Consider the following 19,796-nt stretch of genomic DNA (forward strand, 5'->3'; position numbering starts at 1 on the left):
TCGTCGGCCATTCCGTCCCTTCTTCCAAACGAGTGGATGGCGCATTTCTGCTTGGCTTGTCGCTGTTACGTCACAGGCCAAAGGTAGTTGCACAACGATGCAATATTTGTCGGAAATACATAACTTCGCCTAACTTCCAATCATCTCTCGCTGCACACCGATGTGTTACGGCCTCTCTTCATTCCACTCATCCGACCGCCCGTCCTCAAGTGGTACTAATTATTAATAGAGCCCTGAATGTGGAACGCTGTCATCCACGCGTAAGACGCGCTGGAAAGTGTTGAGAGCACTCCAGTGACGCAATAAATCGACTTTTTAAGGCTTCGGTTGTGTTTTCAGCACCGGACAGCTCCACAGCCACGAGGTGACACACAGGCAATAATTCTATTTTCGGCCCCTTGACGTTCATTTTTTTTTCCTCTGGGAGCATACATGTCGCAGAATTGGTCGACTGCGCACATGCTAAGCCCTAAATTCTCATTGTAGACCCTCAGAAGAAAGATTACTCCAGGGTCCAATTTTGTTCCGCGTGGTCTAACATATTGAGATGGACCCTACAGGGTTCATAATTCAACCAAGTCGTACAAATAGGTACTGGTTATGGTTAGAAAAGGCACAGGAATGGTCTATACTTATATCATGTTGTCAGGTTACACTTTATCATTGTGCTTGTATCTCAAGGCCTGTGGCCAATTTGCAAGTCTTCAACGAATCTGAATAGACACATGCTTTAGGAATGCGGGAGGAAGCTTGAGTGTATCCCAGAGAACACGCTAAGTCCACTCAGGAGGGCCCGAGATTTGAATCGGGGGGACCTCCGGACTGGAACATACTCAGTCGGACCACAGCGCAGCCTCGGACCAATTCATGCCTCCAAATTGATGGCAAGAGTCCCGCTTAAGGCCCTGAACAACTTTAATTGATGGCGATACAAATCGGTCATATGAATTCATATGTCACTTACTGTTGTTGTTAACATATAATAATAGATTTTATTTATAAGCGCCTTTCAAGACACCCAAGGACACTTTACAATAACAAAAAACACAAAACAATACGGGTTGAGCAGCGGCAGCCAAAACGCGCCAGCGTTCACTCAACCCGAAAGTCAGAAAGAAACAAGGGAGGGAGAGGGGGAGAAAAAAAACCCCACGCGCGAACTACCCTCATTTGAGGATAATTTGAGTGAGGCAAAAAATTCCTGCACAAGCATATGACAGTTACAACAGGTCACAAGACATAAACAATGAAGACGGTGAAACAAGGGAATGTATGAGGGAGGGGGTGATGGTGGGGGACTAGCTTCCGTGCGTACTTTCATCAGGGGAAGGTCATGCCGAACCCGTGAGACCAACGCGATTATGTCAAATATATGTGACATTGTTGATTGTAACACAGCCGACAAAGCCCTCATCACTACTAGTCATCGTCTGTTTGAACCACTTAACCCTTCATCGAACCCAGGTTGCGTGTGCCTACTGGCTCCCTGACCTTTTTTTTTTTTTTGCTGTTGTTTTTGTCCAGTCGAGCGCATCACGCCACCTCACCGGCCATCCCGTCAGGAGGCTTTTTTGTTGTTGTTGTTGTTGTTAAAAGGCTGCCACCGGAACCAATCAGTCTCTTATCTGTCGGTCTCTCTGCCGCTGGAAGAAAAGAAAAAGAAAAAGAAAACAAAAGGAAAGAAAAGCGAGGTTGAGTCCATTTCTGTCTCATTTCAGGAGCTGCACAAAAACGTCCACAAGATGGGGCACAATCCAAATGGAGCCGTGAGAATGAAATAAATCAGCAGACGGCACGTGTACCTCGAGATCAGGTCCTCAAGAACTAGTAACATGGAGCTACAGTAGCTACTCAGCTGTGAACGCAGAAAACAGTACCTTGCTCAAGGGATGGCAACCAGGAATCTCGGGCCCCACGAAAGAAATCCAAAATATATTTTATGGACTTCTGTCAGTAACGGTCCCTTGCAATTTCTCGGGGGGATAGGGAACCAAGATGATACCCCTGTTTTGTAATACCCTAAAGATGTCACAAGATAGCAGCAGAGCACTACTTTTGTCTCATTGAAGCTCTTCAACTCACTTCAACATACTGTACTTGCTTGGCACCAACATGGCGCAAGATAGCGACGAAACACTGCCCGTGTCTAATTGGAGCGCCTCAACTCACTTCAACTTAGTTCCTTGGCACAAGAAACTTTTGACTAAACGAAGACCCTAAACTCATTTCAACAAAGTGCCACAAGATGGCGCCAAACTAACAGATAATTGCTTTGGCCTGAGCATAAAGAGGAGTTGATTGAGTTTTTCCAGTTTTTTCAGTGACTCATGGGGGGATAGGTTCCCCTAAAATAAGCGAAGAGGTGAATTTGCAAGTGCAAAAGGTTTGGTGCCAACACTGACTGCGATTTCAAACTACTCATAATTCACCCGCCCCACCCTCGTCTAATGTCCCAGTTCAAAATCTACAACAACACAATCCCCCAAATGCGGCAAAATGTGTTATGGTCTAATCAAACCAAGGTTGAAATTTTTGGCTAGAATTGCAAAAGGTATATTTGGCACAAACACAACATTGCTTATCACTACGAGAACACCTTACCTGCAGTGGAGCATGGCGGTGGAAGCATCATGCTTTGGGGTGTTTTTTTTTCTTCTTCATGTTAAACTGGGGCCGAAGAGAAAGTGGAAGGAATTATGAGCAGTTCAAAAGAGTAGTCACTGTTAACAAAAATAGAAAAGGAAAAACAAACAACAAATATCAGGAAAAGCCCACTAGAACATCTGAACTTCATTTTGAGGTTATTAATCAGAAGTACTTTAAATTGTGGGAGGTATGTGCTATTATTTCTAAACACAGCCACTAATAAGAGGGTGTGCACACTTCCGAAATCTACTTATTTATTTTTCAGTTGTTTATTTTCACTTCCCCTCCACAAAAGATGTTTAAAACAAAAATCAATAGAGTTGTGGTCAACTTGTGGGTAGCAAAAGTGGTGAAATTATATCCTCAATTTTTATTGCAGGATAAAAATCTAGCATTCAAGCAGGGGTGTGTAGACTTTTTATACCTATACAAAACTGTAAAGGACACAAATAACAGAAGTGATTTCCGAACTGACCATAAATATAAATTGTCGGTGTAAAGTGATGAAAGGGTCACCTTGATTGGACCACAGAATAAGTCGAGCGGCGAATGGAATTCCTCCGCTACGATTTGATGCAAATTGGGGTTGTGATGATTTTGATCAAAAGAATCAAAAGAAGAAGAAAAGAAAAAAAAATAATAACGGGCCTCCTCAGAACTTACGGAAGGAAATCTCCCCTCTGAAGATCTTTCGTTAAATTTGACAAAATCCAGTTAAAGCCGCGCCATAGGAGGAGTCAGGAATTAAGCCCCCCCCCCCCAAGGTGACGGAGAATGCTGCTTTTATTGGACAAGGATGTGAAATCACGGGCAAACAAAGCCTTTTCTTAGCCGGGTGAGTCCACCTGCCTTCGACATATCTATCCATAGGCCGGCCTGCATAATAGGATCAGAATATTTGGAGAAAAATGTTACAGTTGGGAGGGTTTCCCTTTGTGGCCCCCCTCCCCCCCTCTTTCTTTTTTTAGGTGTCACTGTACTGCCTGATAACATTGAAGACGGGTGTTCATTTTTTTTTCTACACTGCAAATCTATTCTCGCCATTGCTCATGACAGAATGCAATCTCAGGAAGTTTAAAAAAAACCTGATTGCTCCCATCGGCGCTATAATTTACTGTTTAATGTGTTTTCATCTACTAGTCTTCGTACAATTTGGCTGCTGAAATATCATTTCATCACCAGATTTGGATTTATTTGACTGTCGTCAAAGTAGCAGGTTTTACAAAACAAAAGAGGATGCGCCGAGAAATGGGTTGTCGGGCGATATTTCAACATCTGGGCGCTTTATGAAACAGTGTGTGTTGATTGGCAGGACACGCCACTAAGTACGCAGTCTGTATGTTGTTGAAAACTGAACACAAAAAAAAGACAAACCACAATTGAAAACACATTTGTGTCAATAAAAGAAAGTGCTTGGAAAAAAAAAGAATTAGTTTTTGGGACTTTGTTACACAAAATTTTGAGACCTTATTTAAAATATTGTACCTAACTAATACTCCATAATTTTAAAAAAAACACTAAAATTAAGGTTGTTCAAAAAAAATTTTTTTTAACTATTAAACCTGCTCTAAAAACTAAGTGAATCTGACTGAATTAAAAAAAAAGTCAAAACAAAATGAAAACTAAATCTAATTCAAACCCTGCGTGTGGATGATAACCAGTACAAAAAAAAAAGAACTCCTGCCTTGACTACGATAATAATGCTCACAGAGGTTTTCGTTTCACCGTGTTCTGGCAGATCATTGCGAAATTCCGAGTGTTTCTATGATCATAGCAAAAATAACTGAAATGACATGGTTGCATAAGTGTGCACACCCACCTATAACTGCAGATGTGGCTCGGATCGCATTCAAGTCCTTGTTAAACGGGAGTCAGCATTCAACAGACACCTGCACACAATTAAAAATGCCTCTGATCCCCCCCCACCCCCCATTGCGTTTGAGATGTTCTAGTAGGCTTTTCCTGAGATATTTACAGACAGATTTATTTCATTTTGCTTGTAGTATCAATGGAGTGAGCGTTCGAAACAAAATTGAGTGATGGCAAAATTATTTTGGCGATAAAAGTTCACTCTGTCTGCTTTTTAGGGTTTAAAGTTTTGTTTAGGGTTCCTGCTGGAGGCTCCAGTCCGTCTTATGTGGAACTCAGGGCTATTTCCTGCCATTTTCACTCCAGGGCAGAGATGAGAGGACATTGGTTTGCTATACGGGGCCAACTTGAGTGCTGTCTCTTTCTTTCTTCTCATGAGGCCACACCCTTGACCACAAGAAGACAATGTAAGAAAATATGATTCAAATGCATTATAATTACGATTGCAGATGGATTGTCAAATGTGTTGTACAGCACATTTGAAATTTCATCCTTCTCAATTTTTTTTTTTTTTTAAATAAATCCTACTTCACGGATTTCACTTATCACTGGTTCTTTTTGGAACGTAACCCCCGTGATAAACGAGGGATTACTGTATTTCATTCCCTGACCGCGTTTGTAAACCAAGGTAATGTTTCCCATTGAAATGCATGGAACTGCAATTAATTAGTTCCATCTGTTTTATCAACGTGTGGTTTACACATTTTTTTGGTCCTGTCCTCTTATGTTTCTCCTTGAATTGCTTTATAATACATTTCACTTTGGTTCTGAATGTTTTTAAACCTGGTACCACCTAAAAAAAAGCCTAGTCCACCTAGTACCGTCATGATGTGTAGTGACCAACACTTACATGTAGTGGCATCGTAGTGGTCATTAAAAACCACATCTTTGCCACATTATCGACAGTTAGAACACAAGCACTGCCCTTAAATATCGGAAAATATTCAATTCAAATATATTGTGGATACACTTTTTTTGTAACCTAAATGTTTGGGAGCAAAAAAAGTTTGAAAAACATTAAATACATTATACTTGTGAACTGTATTTGGGCAGTGCGTCTTTCATGTAGCACAGTGAAAAATTACAGCTGAAAGATAGTCAAGTCAAGCAACAGTTTTACCAACTCATTTCCTTGAGCTATTGCGACCACATGCTGAGAGGGGCGCTGTTGAGGCAAAGAAGAGATGACATTTCAACAGTTTGCACGAGTTTCTCCAAGGACGCAAGACCGGTGGAACGAAAGGCAACTCCGGCATGCACTCAAAAAGGCTGCGATTGCATTTGCGAAATGGAAATTCAAATGCTTGGGCAAATTTTCACACATACAATGAGTCATGGTAAAAAGACTTCATACGCGTACAGAGTTAACCTCTCGGCCAAGGGTGCATAAATCTAAAGCTAATTTAAAGTGCACACCTTTTTTCAGCCACCTCAGAAAATGTGATGCAGTCACGCAACATGATTTGAATGAAATCAATTCTTGTGTTAAAAATAACCCACTATGGGTTATGAAAAGTTTTTAACGCAGCACTTTTCCAGGTGCTGGGTCAAAAAAACAACGAACTGAAAAGTGACGGTTGGGAAAGTAACATTTGTGCGTCGTTTAGTACTCGTATATCTCAAATGTGTATTTTGTGTTCGATGATGTAGCCCAACAATGCATGTCATCATTTCGCGTCTTTGCCCAAATTCAAAGTGAATTCTTTCTGCGAGAGTTTCGTCACATTCTGACCTCTTACAGAACATTTCTTACAAGTGCTTGGGCAGCACACTGTGCCTTTACGCACACTCTGAAACATGCCGGCGTCAAAAAGGACCCAATTTGGGCCAAGGATGCACTGACCTGCTACTTGGGTCAATTTGACCCAACTTTCTGCATTGTTTTGTAAAAACAAAACAAAACAGAAAGATAGGTCCAGCTGACCTGAGAAGTAGGTCAGCCCATTTGTGTCCCCCTCCCTTTTTTTTCTTGGCCCAGCAGTTTTAAGTGCAGGTAATATTGACAACTTTTGAATGGGACTGTGAAACATGAGCGCTTGTCGATCCATCAGAACATTCGACAAAAGCATCATCTTAATCAAGACATGCTATTTAATTCCATTTAAATTGGATTCTATTGTGGTCGAGCCGATCCGTCTTCTGACATATTTCAACAACAGACACCGCAATGCACTCAAAACGAAACTTGTTTTGTTGTCAGCACGACTTCAAAGCGCCCTGTGAAAAAGTTGAACTAAGTTGAAAACGGGAGAAATCTTCGCGCGACTAACGGTGCGGTGAATGAATTCTACGGACATACGGAAAAAATGTTATATTCTTTATTCTCACATTGTACTGAGGCGATAACAATAGCAAACTTTGTCAAGAGCATGCTGGAAAAAACACGTCCCCGGGGAGCAAAAAACTTTACACTTTCATTCGACAAAAGCTATTAAATATATTTACAGAAGTCTTCCGCTTAACTCATTCAGTACCAGCCAATTCTGGACCAAGTCTGAAAAGACGTTTAAAAACGTCTTTGGGAGTGAATGAGTTAAGAGGCTCTCTAATGGTGTCGTGATTTTAAAACATCTCTGCGGTCATAAACGCACAACACGGCCAGAAACGTTGCAGTGATAGAAGAAAAAGAACTCACCCCTCCTTCAAAAAAAGTATTGCACTAATGACTTGTTTTTTTGGGTTTTTTTTGGTGGCGTTTTGAACATGAGGGTCACAAGAAATGATTCCTCGAGTCCTCTCTCTTGACGTGCTCCACCGACGCCTTGTCGGCGCACTTGCTCCTCTTGTTCTGGTGCGTCTTGACGTGCTTGGCCAGGTGGTCGCTCCGCATGAACCTCTTGCAGCAGTCCGGGCACACGAAGCGCTTCTCGCCCGTGTGAGTCCTCAGGTGTCTCTGGAGCTCGTCCGAGCGCGTGAAGCTCTTGCCGCAGAAGAGCCAATTGCACACGAAGGGCCTTTCGCCCGAGTGCCACCTCAGGTGCGCCTTCAGGTGCGACGTCTTGCCGTAAACCTTGCCGCAGCCCGGGATGTGGCACACGTGTTGCTTCTTCTTGCCGGGCTCGTCGCCGCCGCCGGAGGTGGCCGCCGACTGGCAGTTGGGGCAGCGGCACCTCCGGCAGCGGCGCGCGGTGGTCAGGGGCGACTTGGTGTGCAGGAGAGCGGCGATTTGCGTCTGGTACTGGGCGAAGTCGGCCGTGTGGCCGTGCAGCACCAGGCCCCGCTGCAGCTGGAAGCGGTGCGCGTGGCCCACGTGGTTGCCCTGCTGCAGGCTCCACCACGGGATGTCCTCGGCCGGGTTGGGGGACAGCTGTCTCTGTCCCGCGTGGCCCGTTACGAACGTGGGCATGGCGGGCGGGATGGGGGCGGGCGCCGCGTAGCTGACCGCCGGCACGTAGGTGGGCGGGCGGGCCGACTGCATGGAGCACGGCAGCATCTTCACCGGCGAGAAGTCATACGGGTAACCGGGGTCGGCGGGCGGGGTGAGGGGCAACTCGTGCGGGGAGCCGAACGAGCCGAGCGGTTGGGGCTTGGAGGATAGTCCGAAAGTGGAGTTGCTCTGCGGGCTGGCCTCGTTAGTCCACGGGTGGAACAAGCGCGAGGGCGAGCCCAGCGTGGTGGCGTCGTAGGGGACCTGGAGGAAGTCGGGCGGGCTGGAACCCGGCGGGTGGTGGTGATGATGATGATGATGATGATGATGCCCGATGCGGTTACAGGTGGCGGCCAGGAGAGCCAGCGGGGAGTGCTTGCAGTTCTCCGGGGAAGAGTTGGGGGTGCGGTCCTGCAATGTGCGAGAGAGACTTTTCAGTGGGGGAGAAACTTGACCAGGGCACTTCAAGAGGGACACCACCACTTTTTTCTGTTGTCAGTTGCTTCATTTGTGGAATGAGGTAACCCAAATATTAGCAATAGAACTTTTTTTTTAAGACGGACACCGCAAACTAAATAAAAACCATCCATACTGTGACACCTCGGCCTCACATTAAGCAGAATTGATCTTACTTTAAAAATAAAGGATTAAAAACAACTCTGGCACCACCGTCAACTAAAGGTAACCATATTGTTTGGCTCAAAGCCTCTTTCAACAACACATGAGGCCAAATGTGCAATTCTTTAAGACGTCGTGTGGTTGAAAAATACTTTAAGACGATCATGCATCGTAAAATGCCGATTTTGAACAACTCGTTCTCGGCAAGTGTACCTGTTGAACGATCCTGCCAGAGCTGATTTTTTTTTTTTTTTGCTGATCTCCTCCTAAAAGTTAGATTCTTTCTTTTACTCTCAGGTCTCTTACGATAGTTAGAGCCATTAAAACATATTTTAAAAAACGAATCACTTTTTTTTTAAGCTGGAAAAAGTGTCCCCAAAGTTGTCCCAAACGAACCTGCAGAAAAGCGTGAAGCGTCTCGTTCCGCAGAACGGCCACAGCTGCCATGGTCCTCCTCCGCCCGGACAACAAACGCGCAATAAAAACGCGCTTCCCAAAAAGCGTCTTTTAATTCAAAAAAAAGTGTGCGCATCGGTGGTAAAAGAGGCTAAAAACCCCCAAAACAAAACAAAAAAAAACCCCGTCAGTTTGGAGCGAGCCCTCTGACGCGACCGCCTTCCTCTCCGGTGGATCTCCTCGCACTATCTGACGCGGCGGCGGCGGATCACTTGAGAGAAGGTGATAAGCACTTTGGTGGGCTGCCAGCCACTCACAAATAAGATGGCAGACTTTGAAGTTTGCTGCTGTCCAATCATCAAAGAATGGCGGCTCTCTGAGAGAAGCAAGCAAATCCTTTGAATCCACAAAGCTGCTATGGTTGTGTTTGTGGTGCGGGATAAAAGAGCTGATTATTAGCAAGGGGAGGCGGGGGAGGGAGGAGATAAAGGCGGGACAATTAATGAAGTAATCACTATGTGGGAAATGTATATAGACAAATAATTGGATTTTCCCCCCATCAAAGCCCCCCCACATGCCGCCCCGGAGAGCCCACCGTTGGCCACATGAGTCATCTGATCCGCTTTTTGTAATTAAGGATTTGTAGTAGAACTCCGAGCCACAATGTGACATTGTTATCTCGGGAGATCTCCGAGAACTCGATGGGGGATACATCAAGTGACTCGACGCCACGACTTTTTTCATCTCTTCGGCATCGGCGTCTCTGTTCCAGTGCGCTGTTTTACACTTCAGTCGATTCAATCGTGGTTTTTTGTTTTTAAAAATCACTTTCAAGATGTTTTACGAAGTCATTCTTTCATTTTCTACTCCGGAATCCAGCGAATCCCCTCAAGAGTGCTGTGGAACATCAGCCAGTTTCGCTTAACTGGTCAGAAAAATAATAATAATAAAACCCCCCTCCCAAAAAACGACATATGTGCGTCCATGCCGGTGGCATACAGTGACACGGAGAACAAATAAATCCACTAGATGGCAGAAGTACAGTTAACCTGTGTATGCCCAAAGAATGAAATATCCTGGATGAATGGAAATATTCACAAGCACGCCAACTTGTGGTATCTCGGCGCGAAGCCACTATGTGGAGATGAATTGAGGACAATCATTTTGAAAATGAAAAACACTGCTTTGTCGCCATCTTGTGGCATGTTGGTGGCAAGGAACTATGTTGAGATGCGACGAGGAGCTTCATTTAGACAAAAGTCGTGCTTTGCGACAGTCCTGATCTATCCACAGGCAATGACATGCCTTTTTAGGTTTGTGTCAATTACTTTGATTTTAGAGAAACCATAATAAAAACAAACGGATTATTTGACATTTCTCTCATTTCAATCAAGTATTTTGATTTCTTTGAAAGTCACTTTCCAGCATCTTTGACGTCACAGGCTACAAGACGCCCCCGATCAGGATACGGGAGGGAGAGCCCTCCTGTAGATTCGTGACGTCTTCATTAAAATGTCGCGTTTGGTTGCTCGCAGTTAAAACAGGAACCGTTTCGTCATTAAGAGGAAACATGCAAATCATGTTCTTGCCCGTTGTGATAAATATTCTTCAAACTTGACACGATTCAGCCAAGCCAGGAAATAGCATCTAAAGACCAAGAATTCATTTAGGTCTTCATTTTCGGTATTACTTTCATAGTTTTGTGAAGTCACAAGTACTCGTTTTGAAACTGGCAATAAAATTGATATAGTTCTCAATATCAGCTGCGTGATTGTTATCACCCCCCCCCCCCCACCCCTCCTCAGCTGACACAATCACTGTACTGTCAACTAGTTTGGAGAGGCAGATTTTTGAATTAGATGTGTTCCTTTGATGGGATTAATGTTCTTAGTCCTCTCCCACGGCTTTCCGCACAAAGTCATGAGGGAGGGATGGGGTGGGGAGAGGGGGGGTGTCCTACTGGGCTGGAGCCATGTAAGCTACAACTACAAGAACCACAGTTGTCGCATAGTATGGCCGAGTGATCCGAAAACTAGCGGAGATTAAGCTTGTTGACATGACGTCGAGGCAGAATGGGATCAAACATTCAGAATGGGAGCGACTACAAACGTGGAAAAGCATCGGTTGGTTGACGGATGCTGTTGACGATCGACTCCCACTGCTTTTTAACCACTTGAAGTCCCTTTAAAATAAAAATACATTTATACAATCATACATACATACACCACGTAAACCCATAGTGTAGTCGTCCAGGACCAGTTGTTCGTCCCCCATCTCCCAAGACCTGAAACAACCTTCAAGCGCCCTTTACACCAATCGCATGTAAACTACACGACAGGAGTGTGCATTCGAGAGAGTGGCGGTTGAGGAGTTCACAGAGCTCTGGAGAGGGAGGTAGGTTGTCGACGGAATTTATGGGGTTTGCATTTGGGGTGGAGGGAGGCGATTCCGTTTTCAAGGAACGGGGGTGGGGGTTTGGATTCAAGCGGGGGAAATTGGGGATATTGTGTGGGGTTTTTTGGGGGGTTTTTTGCTACTCAAAATTCTCGCACGCTTTTTTTGTGTGTATGCGGGTCGACCGCGGGAGGATCGTTCCTTTCTTTTTTTTTTTTGGTCTGAAAAAGGTTGGGCATCCCTGCTGTCGAGAGACGAGGCGTTGTTGAGATTGGTCTACAGTCCCTTAGAAAACAATGCAGTGTAATTTAAAAAAAAAAAGTACACCAAAAAAAACCCCCAAAATGTGAAACAGTGAAGCCATTATAGAGAGAGTTCATTGCACAATCCACAATGAAAGGGAGGAGGCCTAGTTCCGTACTTTGGCTCTCCCTAGTTTTGAACGCAACATGATGTCGGAGGGGCGCATTCATTCGATTCCCACAAATTCAAAACAAGGTTACCGGGATCCCCCCCCCCCCACCCTGATTACTGTAGCGATAATTTTGTTCCAAACTCAGTCATGTGTCGATTGGCCTCTTCCACAAGCACTTCCAATTCCACCGCTTGAAAATTAAGTTTGCGCTTGTGGTTCTTTCCCGAACGTTCCATGAAGGAGAACCTGAGTGATGAATCGGATAATAATCGCTCGATTTGAAGCAGCGTCGTGGGATGGATTCCAGATTGAAACCGCGATCCAACGTGCCTCTCCACCCCGAAAGCCGCATTCGTATCGTATATGTCAAGTACATCGACTCTTCTTTGGAGCCGCTCGGTTCAGCGCTAACTTCAACTCCTTCCGGTTGCCGACATTTCAATGCGACTCCAGCTGAGGAACGGATTTGGCCGTGCGGCGCTTTGAAATAGCTTGTGAGGAAAAAAAAAAAAAAGTGTGCGCCCCCGACACAATGTGCGGACGGCCGAGTTAATCGACTTGCGGGAAAGCTTTAGCGTCTTACGGCCACGCTTCAAGTTTGACAAGGGGTCACATCAGTCACTGTTCGCTTGAGTCAAACTTTTTCCTGCTGCACACTAAAAAGCAAAAAGGGGAGACAAGTTTAGGAAGACGAGTGTGGAAGCATACAGGAAAAGTCTCTGGAGATTCAAACCCGTCTGATGGGATCACAACATTCCACGACCCGCCCCCCCCCCCCCCCCCCCCATAATATTCAACAGGTGACACTTCTATGCCACGTGTATTGGCCATAAAATTCACAAATGACGGTGAAACCGTCGCCCCGAAGACAGATTAGTTGAGTAGTCTTGACTGTGACGGTGGAAACAGCCCATCTTGCACAAACCTCATCTAAGAAACAGCAGGTGGCAACTTCTGAGGGTATCATTTTGTTTTGTGTTTTTTTTTTCATTCCGCATTGTTTTGTTTTTGGGGGGAAAAAAATGAGGAAAAACACGCACGTTAACACCCCAACCGCAATACAACCACGTTTATTTGCGTCATATAAAATATGTCATTTTGCCATAAAATAAATACAAATGTGCAATCGCTGTAGCGTGTCGACGCTTTTTGGTTTCAAGTTGACGTTGCTGGAGACAAAGGCAATCTGCAGAGGAGAGAGAGAGAGAGAGAGAAAAAATAAATAAAAGCAAAGACATGTTACCATAAAACACCTGCCCGAGTTTTCAACCTTCAACATCTGCGACATTTTAGTGTGAGCTCGGATGCGAGCCAGTATTCGGGAGTGGGGGGGGGGTTAAAAAGAAAAAAAAGGGGAAAAAAAAGAAATTAAATATCAACGAAAAAGATTTAAAAAATAAATACAGTAAACGAAATGTATATCATTGTAAACAAAGTCGCATTGCGCAACCAAATTTGGAATATTGCCTTGGATCACAAAGCGAAATAAATGAATAAAATAGATGTGTGCTTTTCAGCAATTTTTATTGAAAAATAAAAATTAAATTAAAAAAAAACATTCCATATTATCTGCTAAAAACTTTTTTTTTTCTTCAACAGGCGAAATGGGAGTTTCGTTATGAGAGGGTTGGTCGCTCATATACTGTGTGAGAGGGGAGAGGGCTGCTGTGTTAGAGAGAGAGAGAGAGAGAGAGAGTGAGTGACGGCGGGAGGAGGGGTCGTGGGTGGGGGGGGATGCTTGAGGCTACGCGGTACTTGAACCACTATAATGGTGTCTCGTATGAGAAAACATCTGTGAATTTCCTGAGTGATCGACAACAAAGTGGAACTCGGAGCAGTCACTCAGCAGACCTTTTGAAGTCTCAGCCTGACAGAAAGCCGCCATTGTTCCCCCCCCCCGACACACAGAGACTCCAACTTTGGTCTCCCTAATTTTGCCTGCAACGCGATACAAGTCCACCCCCGCCTCGCCCCCTCTTCTGCGCCTAAGAAGTGAGATGTGTGCATATTCACCGGCAAAGAGCAAAAGCAATGTGCGGCTTGGCCCGAGGGTCACGTAAGGCGGGACGGGGTCATTGTACCTCCCAGCAGCCCACCCTGGATGTGATAATCCGACACTAAAGAGGGGAATTCGCCCGCCGCACCGCCATGTACACACTTCCATTTCGCAGTGGGATCAAACAATCAAGGAAAAGCAGTTTGAATCGCAAAACATTTTGCCCTATTGAAATCAAGGAAAATGCTATTAATTGGTTCCAGGCCTCCCATCCCCGAACACAAACAATAAAAAAAACCCCCAAAACAACAGAAAATAACTGTCATTGGGAGGCAGTAAAATACAGTCGTGCAGACACCCCCAAAAAGAAGAGTTTCACTGCTACTGCGACTCAGTAAGCTGCAGGAATGTTATAAAATGTGCAATACTTTTTCTTCTTTTTTTTTCCGTTTGACATGAAACTTCAACTACCGGTGGCCTGAAACAGTGCAAGGCACCACTGTACTTTCATTCTTAGGTATTCTTGTCATTTGGACTTAAATATCACCGGTGCAAAAGCAGCTGGAGCAATGACTTCAGAGGCTGTCGTTTCAAATTGTACAACTCCAAGTGCCTTCAAATAGCTTGAAGATTTACATTCTGGCATGGAGCAAAATATGATAAGGGAGTAAGTAAGTCGATTACATACAACATGAAAAAGGATATATTCAAGTGGGGCCCTTTCACGCGCATGTTGGTAAGTATCATGCCAGTCTTGCCCTTGCCCATTTGATCTTGACTCCAATCCAAATGTTACTCTCCCGCCTTTGGCTACGACGACTTTTCCGTTCCGCATCCCGGACCAAAGCAAGTCCGTCGTGGTTCTCACACTGTTACCCGTCCAGTGTTTATTCAGTGGCAGCTGGTCGCTCCATCTGGGAACGCAGCGGCGGGGCAAAAACAAAACAGGTTCCACCTTTGGCCATGCCAAGTCTGCTCGTGCCCTCCTCGCTCTACAAGCTGAGAAAGGCTAATCGCAATTTCACGCTCTGATTTGTCAAGTCCCATTCCAGCACTGGAGGCAGTGAAGAAACTTTCGAGTCAGTGAATTTCATCACGCCCGGATAACAGCTTTTGCTTCCGTTGTTCTTAGAGTAGTGGTTCTCAAAGTGTGGCCCGAGTACCGCTAGTGGGACGTGGGCTCCCTCTAGTGGTATGTGAAAGAATCACTGAATGAAATGGCAGTCCAATTTACAGCATTTAAAACACAAAATACAAAAAAAACATATTAGAATGCAGTTTGTCACTACAGCGCCCATACTGATTAAAGGGTTTTCTAATTCAGTACCTGTTTTTTTTTTTTAAATACTTTTGATGTACGGTACAATTTTTTTCTCTTTCAAGTACAGTACATTTTTAAGTACAATTTATCTTTAAGTACAACACGTTTCCATTTAATCTTAAACTGTTAAAGTGTGTGTAAACAAAGCAATTAATATTGCTGCAGCTAACAGAGTCACTGGTAGCAGTTGTAAAACTCTTCTTCGTTGTTTTCCGAATGATAGTATTGTACTGCCCCCGGTGGCCTGGTCGCAAACACCAAAAGACTCCGCTGAACTTTTAGGGAACAAATTAATGCTAAACCCAACTACATTACTGTATTTTAATGTTAGCTATTATGCTACTATTTGGTGAGCGAATTACTTTTTGAGTTGATACTTGGTGTAAAAAAAAAAAAAAATCTTGAGAACCGCAGTTCTGAATGGTGAGCTCGTTGAAATGAAAGCAGTGTTGTAATTTGGGGTGAAACAACTGGTCGCCGCTAAAATTAGCAAGGAGTGAATTATTCCCCCCCACCTCTCTTCTTTATACTCGTGCTAATATTCGCAACAAAACGGTGCTTGGAAGCCCCTCGACTGACTGCAGGTGTGAGGAAGCTGGAAACAAAAGCCAGTGTAACCCTAACGGCATCTTTTGTCATTAGCAGACCTTTGATGCACTCGACAGCTTCTTTTATCTCCTTGTTCCTCGACGCCCCCTTTGCGCCGCCCCGCTCCAACACCTTCTTCATTAATGCTGTCTACAGGCAATATTCTTTTGCTCAGAGCTCTCGACGCACATCTGGCATCCGGCTGACGCTTCATGTGTGTCCGTTTATTCACTTGCAAACACGAGGCAGCAAAGAGTATTGCTATGTCTGCCTTCATCTGTTGAATTTCAAGTACTTTGAACACTGTCCCCACTTCCTAAAATGAAACTTTTAACTAAATGTGTGTGTGTGTGTGTGTGTGCGTGTGAAAAACTCTTATTAGATTTTAGATTTTTTTGGGGGGGATAGATGGGGTTTTTTTGTTGTGGTTTTTTTGAATCACTGTCATTTGTTTCGTGTCAAGATTCTGTTAGCATAAATCTCATGTGGCTACATTTTATGTCGTTTCAATGCTAACAACACGCTCTTGTTTTTTTTTAGTCCTGTTACTCAAATGAGGCGTTTCAGTACTGAGATGACCCAAACCATATTTTGATTGCTCAATGTGTTTTTTTGGGATCAGATTTTAGAGTTGAGGAACAAACAAACTTTATTTTGCGATTTCCAACAAGCAAATGGCATCAATTTGGCGGAATATGGCCGTGAAATTTCATCCGAAGTCCATCATGCGGAACAGATTATTTCAATTCAAAGAGAAAATGAATGTAAAAAAAACAAAGTTGAACCAAAACAAATTGCTGTTCGGAACGAAGTGAAAACCTCTACATGTAAATGGATCCAATGCGGAATTCACAGCATTGTCGGACAAGTTAGCATCTCGTCCAATGTCGTAAGGATTCGGAAAGTTTCATTCTTCACTGGGGTTTGCGATAACAATGACGTACAAGCCAACCTCGCGTGATGAAAATCAGGCTCATTTGGATATCAAAAGCAGGTAAACTGCATTAAAGCAGTGTATGAAAAGCTTCAGATGAAACGGCGGTATTCAAACTCTCCCTTTGAACTGAGAGGATATAAAGGCAGAACAATGTCGGGCCTAATCGCGTCCTCGCTTTGAAGTAAGACGTCACTATTAGGTGAAAAGGTAAGTATATGCTTCTTCGTAAAATAAAAGCTTTTCATCATTTGTTAAGGCTGTAGCTCCAGCAATTTACATCAAGGTGGCTGAAAACTTTGGACAAAAGTGTGGAAGGGCAGTGCCTGCACTGCATGCGAACTTTCATGAAAAACCACTGGAAGACCAAAAAAAAAAAAAAAACTAGAGCGCCGGCAGTAACGTTAGCCACATTCAAGTGACGCTCGCTCACGTGCCAGATGTCGGCACATTTCGTGAGTAAATACAAGAGGGGTGGAAGACTTGACGACTAGCCTTGAATGCTAACTTGCATTGTGGCTTGCAAAGCGCGAGCAAAGGCATGGGAACGCTTTGTTTTGATGGCATGAAATCCAACCCATATTCGCTAGCTTTGAAACAACGACATGACAGACAGTATAACAAGATGGGGTTTTTTTCTTCTAAGTACACTGAAAAATATACAGTGTTGAATTTAGGCAATTTTATTTTGTCAAGTGGTCGCACTAAATAAAATCATATGGATCTAGATCAGCGGTTCTTAATCTTGTTCGAGGTACTAAACCCAACCAGTTCACATGCACATTCATCAAACCCTTCATTAGTGAAAAATATAATTTGTTTATGAATTCATGTAAAAAAACGCATTTATAAAAAACTGAAAAAGTAAATCAAATTTCTAGACATCGGGTTTTTTTAATAGTGCACAAAATGAACCGTGCATGAAGTACTATCACGACAGTCACACGGTGACGACTGAGCGAACTAAATTTCCCGCAGCACTGATTGGACAAGCAATGTCATGTCATCTGCAGCCAGTTATGGCCAGGCGGGCGTGTCATAACTAATTGACATCCTGAGTCGGGTGTGTCTTAACGTCCATGGCAGAGGCTGCGTCGAACTACCGAGACCAATTCACCGAATCCCGAGGGTTCGATCGAACCCAGATTAAAAACCACTGATCTAGATACATTGTTTAAGTACCGGTCAGATAAAAAATATATATATACCTGTATATTTTTTTTCTCATTTAAAAACGTATCTGTACTTCTACTGAAGCACAGAATCTTGCAGAACCCCCCCCCCCCCCTCACGCCCCCCCCCCCCACAACGACCACATTTCATAACATTCCTCCTTTCACGTCACACATTCATCTGCGACGCCCCCGCTCACCCCCTCTCATATGCTAACACGGGCAATCAGCCAGGGTGTTTATTTGGCGAACTCCCACCCTGGCGTTGTTTGTCACGACGGTCCAACCTTGTTTTTCACAACCAGTGGGCCTATTTGAAATTCTCTTCGTGGTAGAACAGGGCCAAAATTAATCAGGGGTGCCTGATCACACTTAATTGTTTCAGTGTACTTTTCAGATGCACTACAGGGTGCTGGGGTGACCTATTTCAGGCTGCTCTTCAGAGGAAGCGACTATCCCAGCAAGGGAGTAATTATTGCAGCCTCTGTGCCTACGACCGGAGGTGAAAAGCTTCTGAACTAATTCTAACAACCATATTATAACACCGCCAGTGGTCTGGACTATCACGCTTTGAATTTATTACTGTTATTTTTTTTTTGGGGGGGGGGGGGGGGGGGTTCTTAAGATATGACCATAAATCAAAGACGACCCATGCGCTATTATCCACGCAACTTAATTGGAGTTGCCATTTCTCAAGACTGGAACAAAAATGTGAAAGGCGGACCTGAGATGACAGCGGTACGTCGACTTCACGAGTTTATGAAGTTGTTCCGTGACCACGTTTGTCAATTTATTGATTTGTATTCTCAAATCAACTCATAAATTGAGACAGTCCTTAGTCTAGGTAACGCTGCGCTCGTAACCCAAATCAGGTGGAATCGGTTACTCAGCACTGTGTCCAAAAGGGGCCGAGCCGATGCTGGGTTATTTATTCCCAGCGCAGTGGGTGACGGATTTGATTCAGTACGTTGGGTCAAGATTTTGATCCAATAAGGGGTCAAAATAACCCATTCTGGCAAAAAAAAAAAAAACTGTGATCAGTACAGCTGTGGTACGAAATAATTCCTCCGTCAGGCATCATGACAGCAATTCACCTGATGCATGACGTAAAACACAGGTGTGAAAACTCCCAGCCCCCGAGGAGTCCATCCTGCATGTTTTGATGTTTCCCTCCCCCAACAAAACTGATTCAAATGATCATTTTGAGCATCGTTATCAGGCTCCTCTAAAACACGCATGAGAGCGGCCCTCTCGAACCGGAGTTTGACACCTGTGCCGTAAAGGGTCTTGCTTCCAGACCCAACTGAAAGTTACTGTCTGACTGAAAGAAGAACTTTTTTTTAAAATAAGTTTGTGCAACTTTTATCTCTGTACAACTTCAGTGTCATTTAACTTGAAAAGTTAATGTATTAACCAGCCTCCGAGCGCTCAATTTCTTTGTAGCTTATTTGTTGAAAAGCTTTTTGAAGAAAGAAAACAACGTGTTTTTTTTTTTTTTATGTCTGCCATGCTGTCCAAAGTTGGAAAAAGCAGACGGTTGTAAAGGCAACGAGTCTCTGTTTGACCTCCACGGTACTAAAAAAGTGGTGTTGGGTGATCACCTCGGGCCACTTTAAAACCCAAGCTAAGTGAAGATGGCCTCACTATCGAGGCAGCACTCTTAATGTTTTCCCCTCTGAATATAAGCAAGATCAGATCCTCAGTCATACCACCCTACTCTTCCTATTAAGATCAAAATCTACTCTTAGGCCCCCGGGTGTCAACAAAGAGAGATACAGTAAATGATATGCAAATTGAAAGAGGGAAAAAAAAAAGCCTCCTCAAATCAACTCGCCAGACCTAAATTTCCGACAGTGAGGTTGGGTTTGGGTCGTGTGGTTTATTCCACGGCGCTGACTGGGGGGGAGCAAGCTTCTCTTGACGACTGAAAGATCTCAGTGAGAAGAATGTGTCCTGAGAGTTTGGAGTTTCAAAAGGATTTGTCTTTGGATCTGTGGTTAAGACAGCCGGTGTAATGTTTGAGGCCTCGTGTTGCAATGTTCACAGACAAAAAAAACAATAAAAAAAACAAAAACGTTTT

General features: G+C 44.0%; 2 protein-coding genes across 6 annotated transcripts in view; both read right to left on the reverse strand.

Annotated features, from left to right (window-relative positions):
• Positions 1-1,508: 1,508 nt before the first annotated feature.
• On the reverse strand, positions 1,509-9,276 carry sp5a (Sp5 transcription factor a). Of its 2 annotated transcripts, XR_015102195.1 has the most exons (4): positions 8,897-9,276; positions 7,151-8,293; positions 2,602-2,667; positions 1,509-1,643 (listed from the first exon to the last, which is right to left on the reverse strand). XR_015102195.1 is itself a non-coding variant. In XM_086123238.1 (2 exons), the coding sequence occupies exons 1-2, from the start codon at positions 8,945-8,947 to the stop codon at positions 7,226-7,228; spliced, it is 1,119 nt and encodes a 372-aa protein (XP_085979364.1). In that variant the 5' UTR covers positions 8,948-9,275; the 3' UTR covers positions 6,512-7,225. The 2 variants fall into 2 exon arrangements, 1 of the variants encoding a protein (XP_085979364.1); XM_086123238.1 differs by lacking the exons at positions 1,509-1,643; positions 2,602-2,667 and having other exon boundaries at positions 6,512-8,293; positions 8,897-9,275.
• Positions 9,277-12,759: 3,483 nt separating this feature from the next.
• The window catches only part of myo3b (myosin IIIB), a 66,226-nt gene continuing 59,189 nt past the window's right edge, over positions 12,760-19,796 (reverse strand). For all 4 annotated transcript variants that reach the window (XM_086124290.1, XM_086124291.1, XM_086124288.1 and 1 more), the window contains one exon: positions 12,760-12,891. The gene's annotated coding sequence lies outside the window, so the exon portion shown is untranslated. The remainder of the gene's footprint in view (positions 12,892-19,796) is intronic.

Source organism: Hippocampus guttulatus, chromosome 11, assembly GCF_054856545.1.
Source record: "Hippocampus guttulatus isolate MCC_2025c chromosome 11, RoL_Hgut_1.0, whole genome shotgun sequence".
NCBI classification, from domain to species: Eukaryota; Metazoa; Chordata; class Actinopteri; order Syngnathiformes; family Syngnathidae; genus Hippocampus; species Hippocampus guttulatus.

What these genes read in the sequence shown, in the direction of transcription:
- sp5a (XM_086123238.1), bottom strand. Translation starts at nt 8,947, where the DNA reads ATGGCAGCTGTGGCCGTTCTGCGGAACGAGACGCTTCACGCTTTTCTG. An exon ending in CGCTTCACGCTTTTCTGCAG is followed by an intron (nt 8,294 to 8,896) that starts GTTCGTTTGGGA and finishes CGCACATTGCAG; the next exon opens with GACCGCACCCCCAACTCTTC.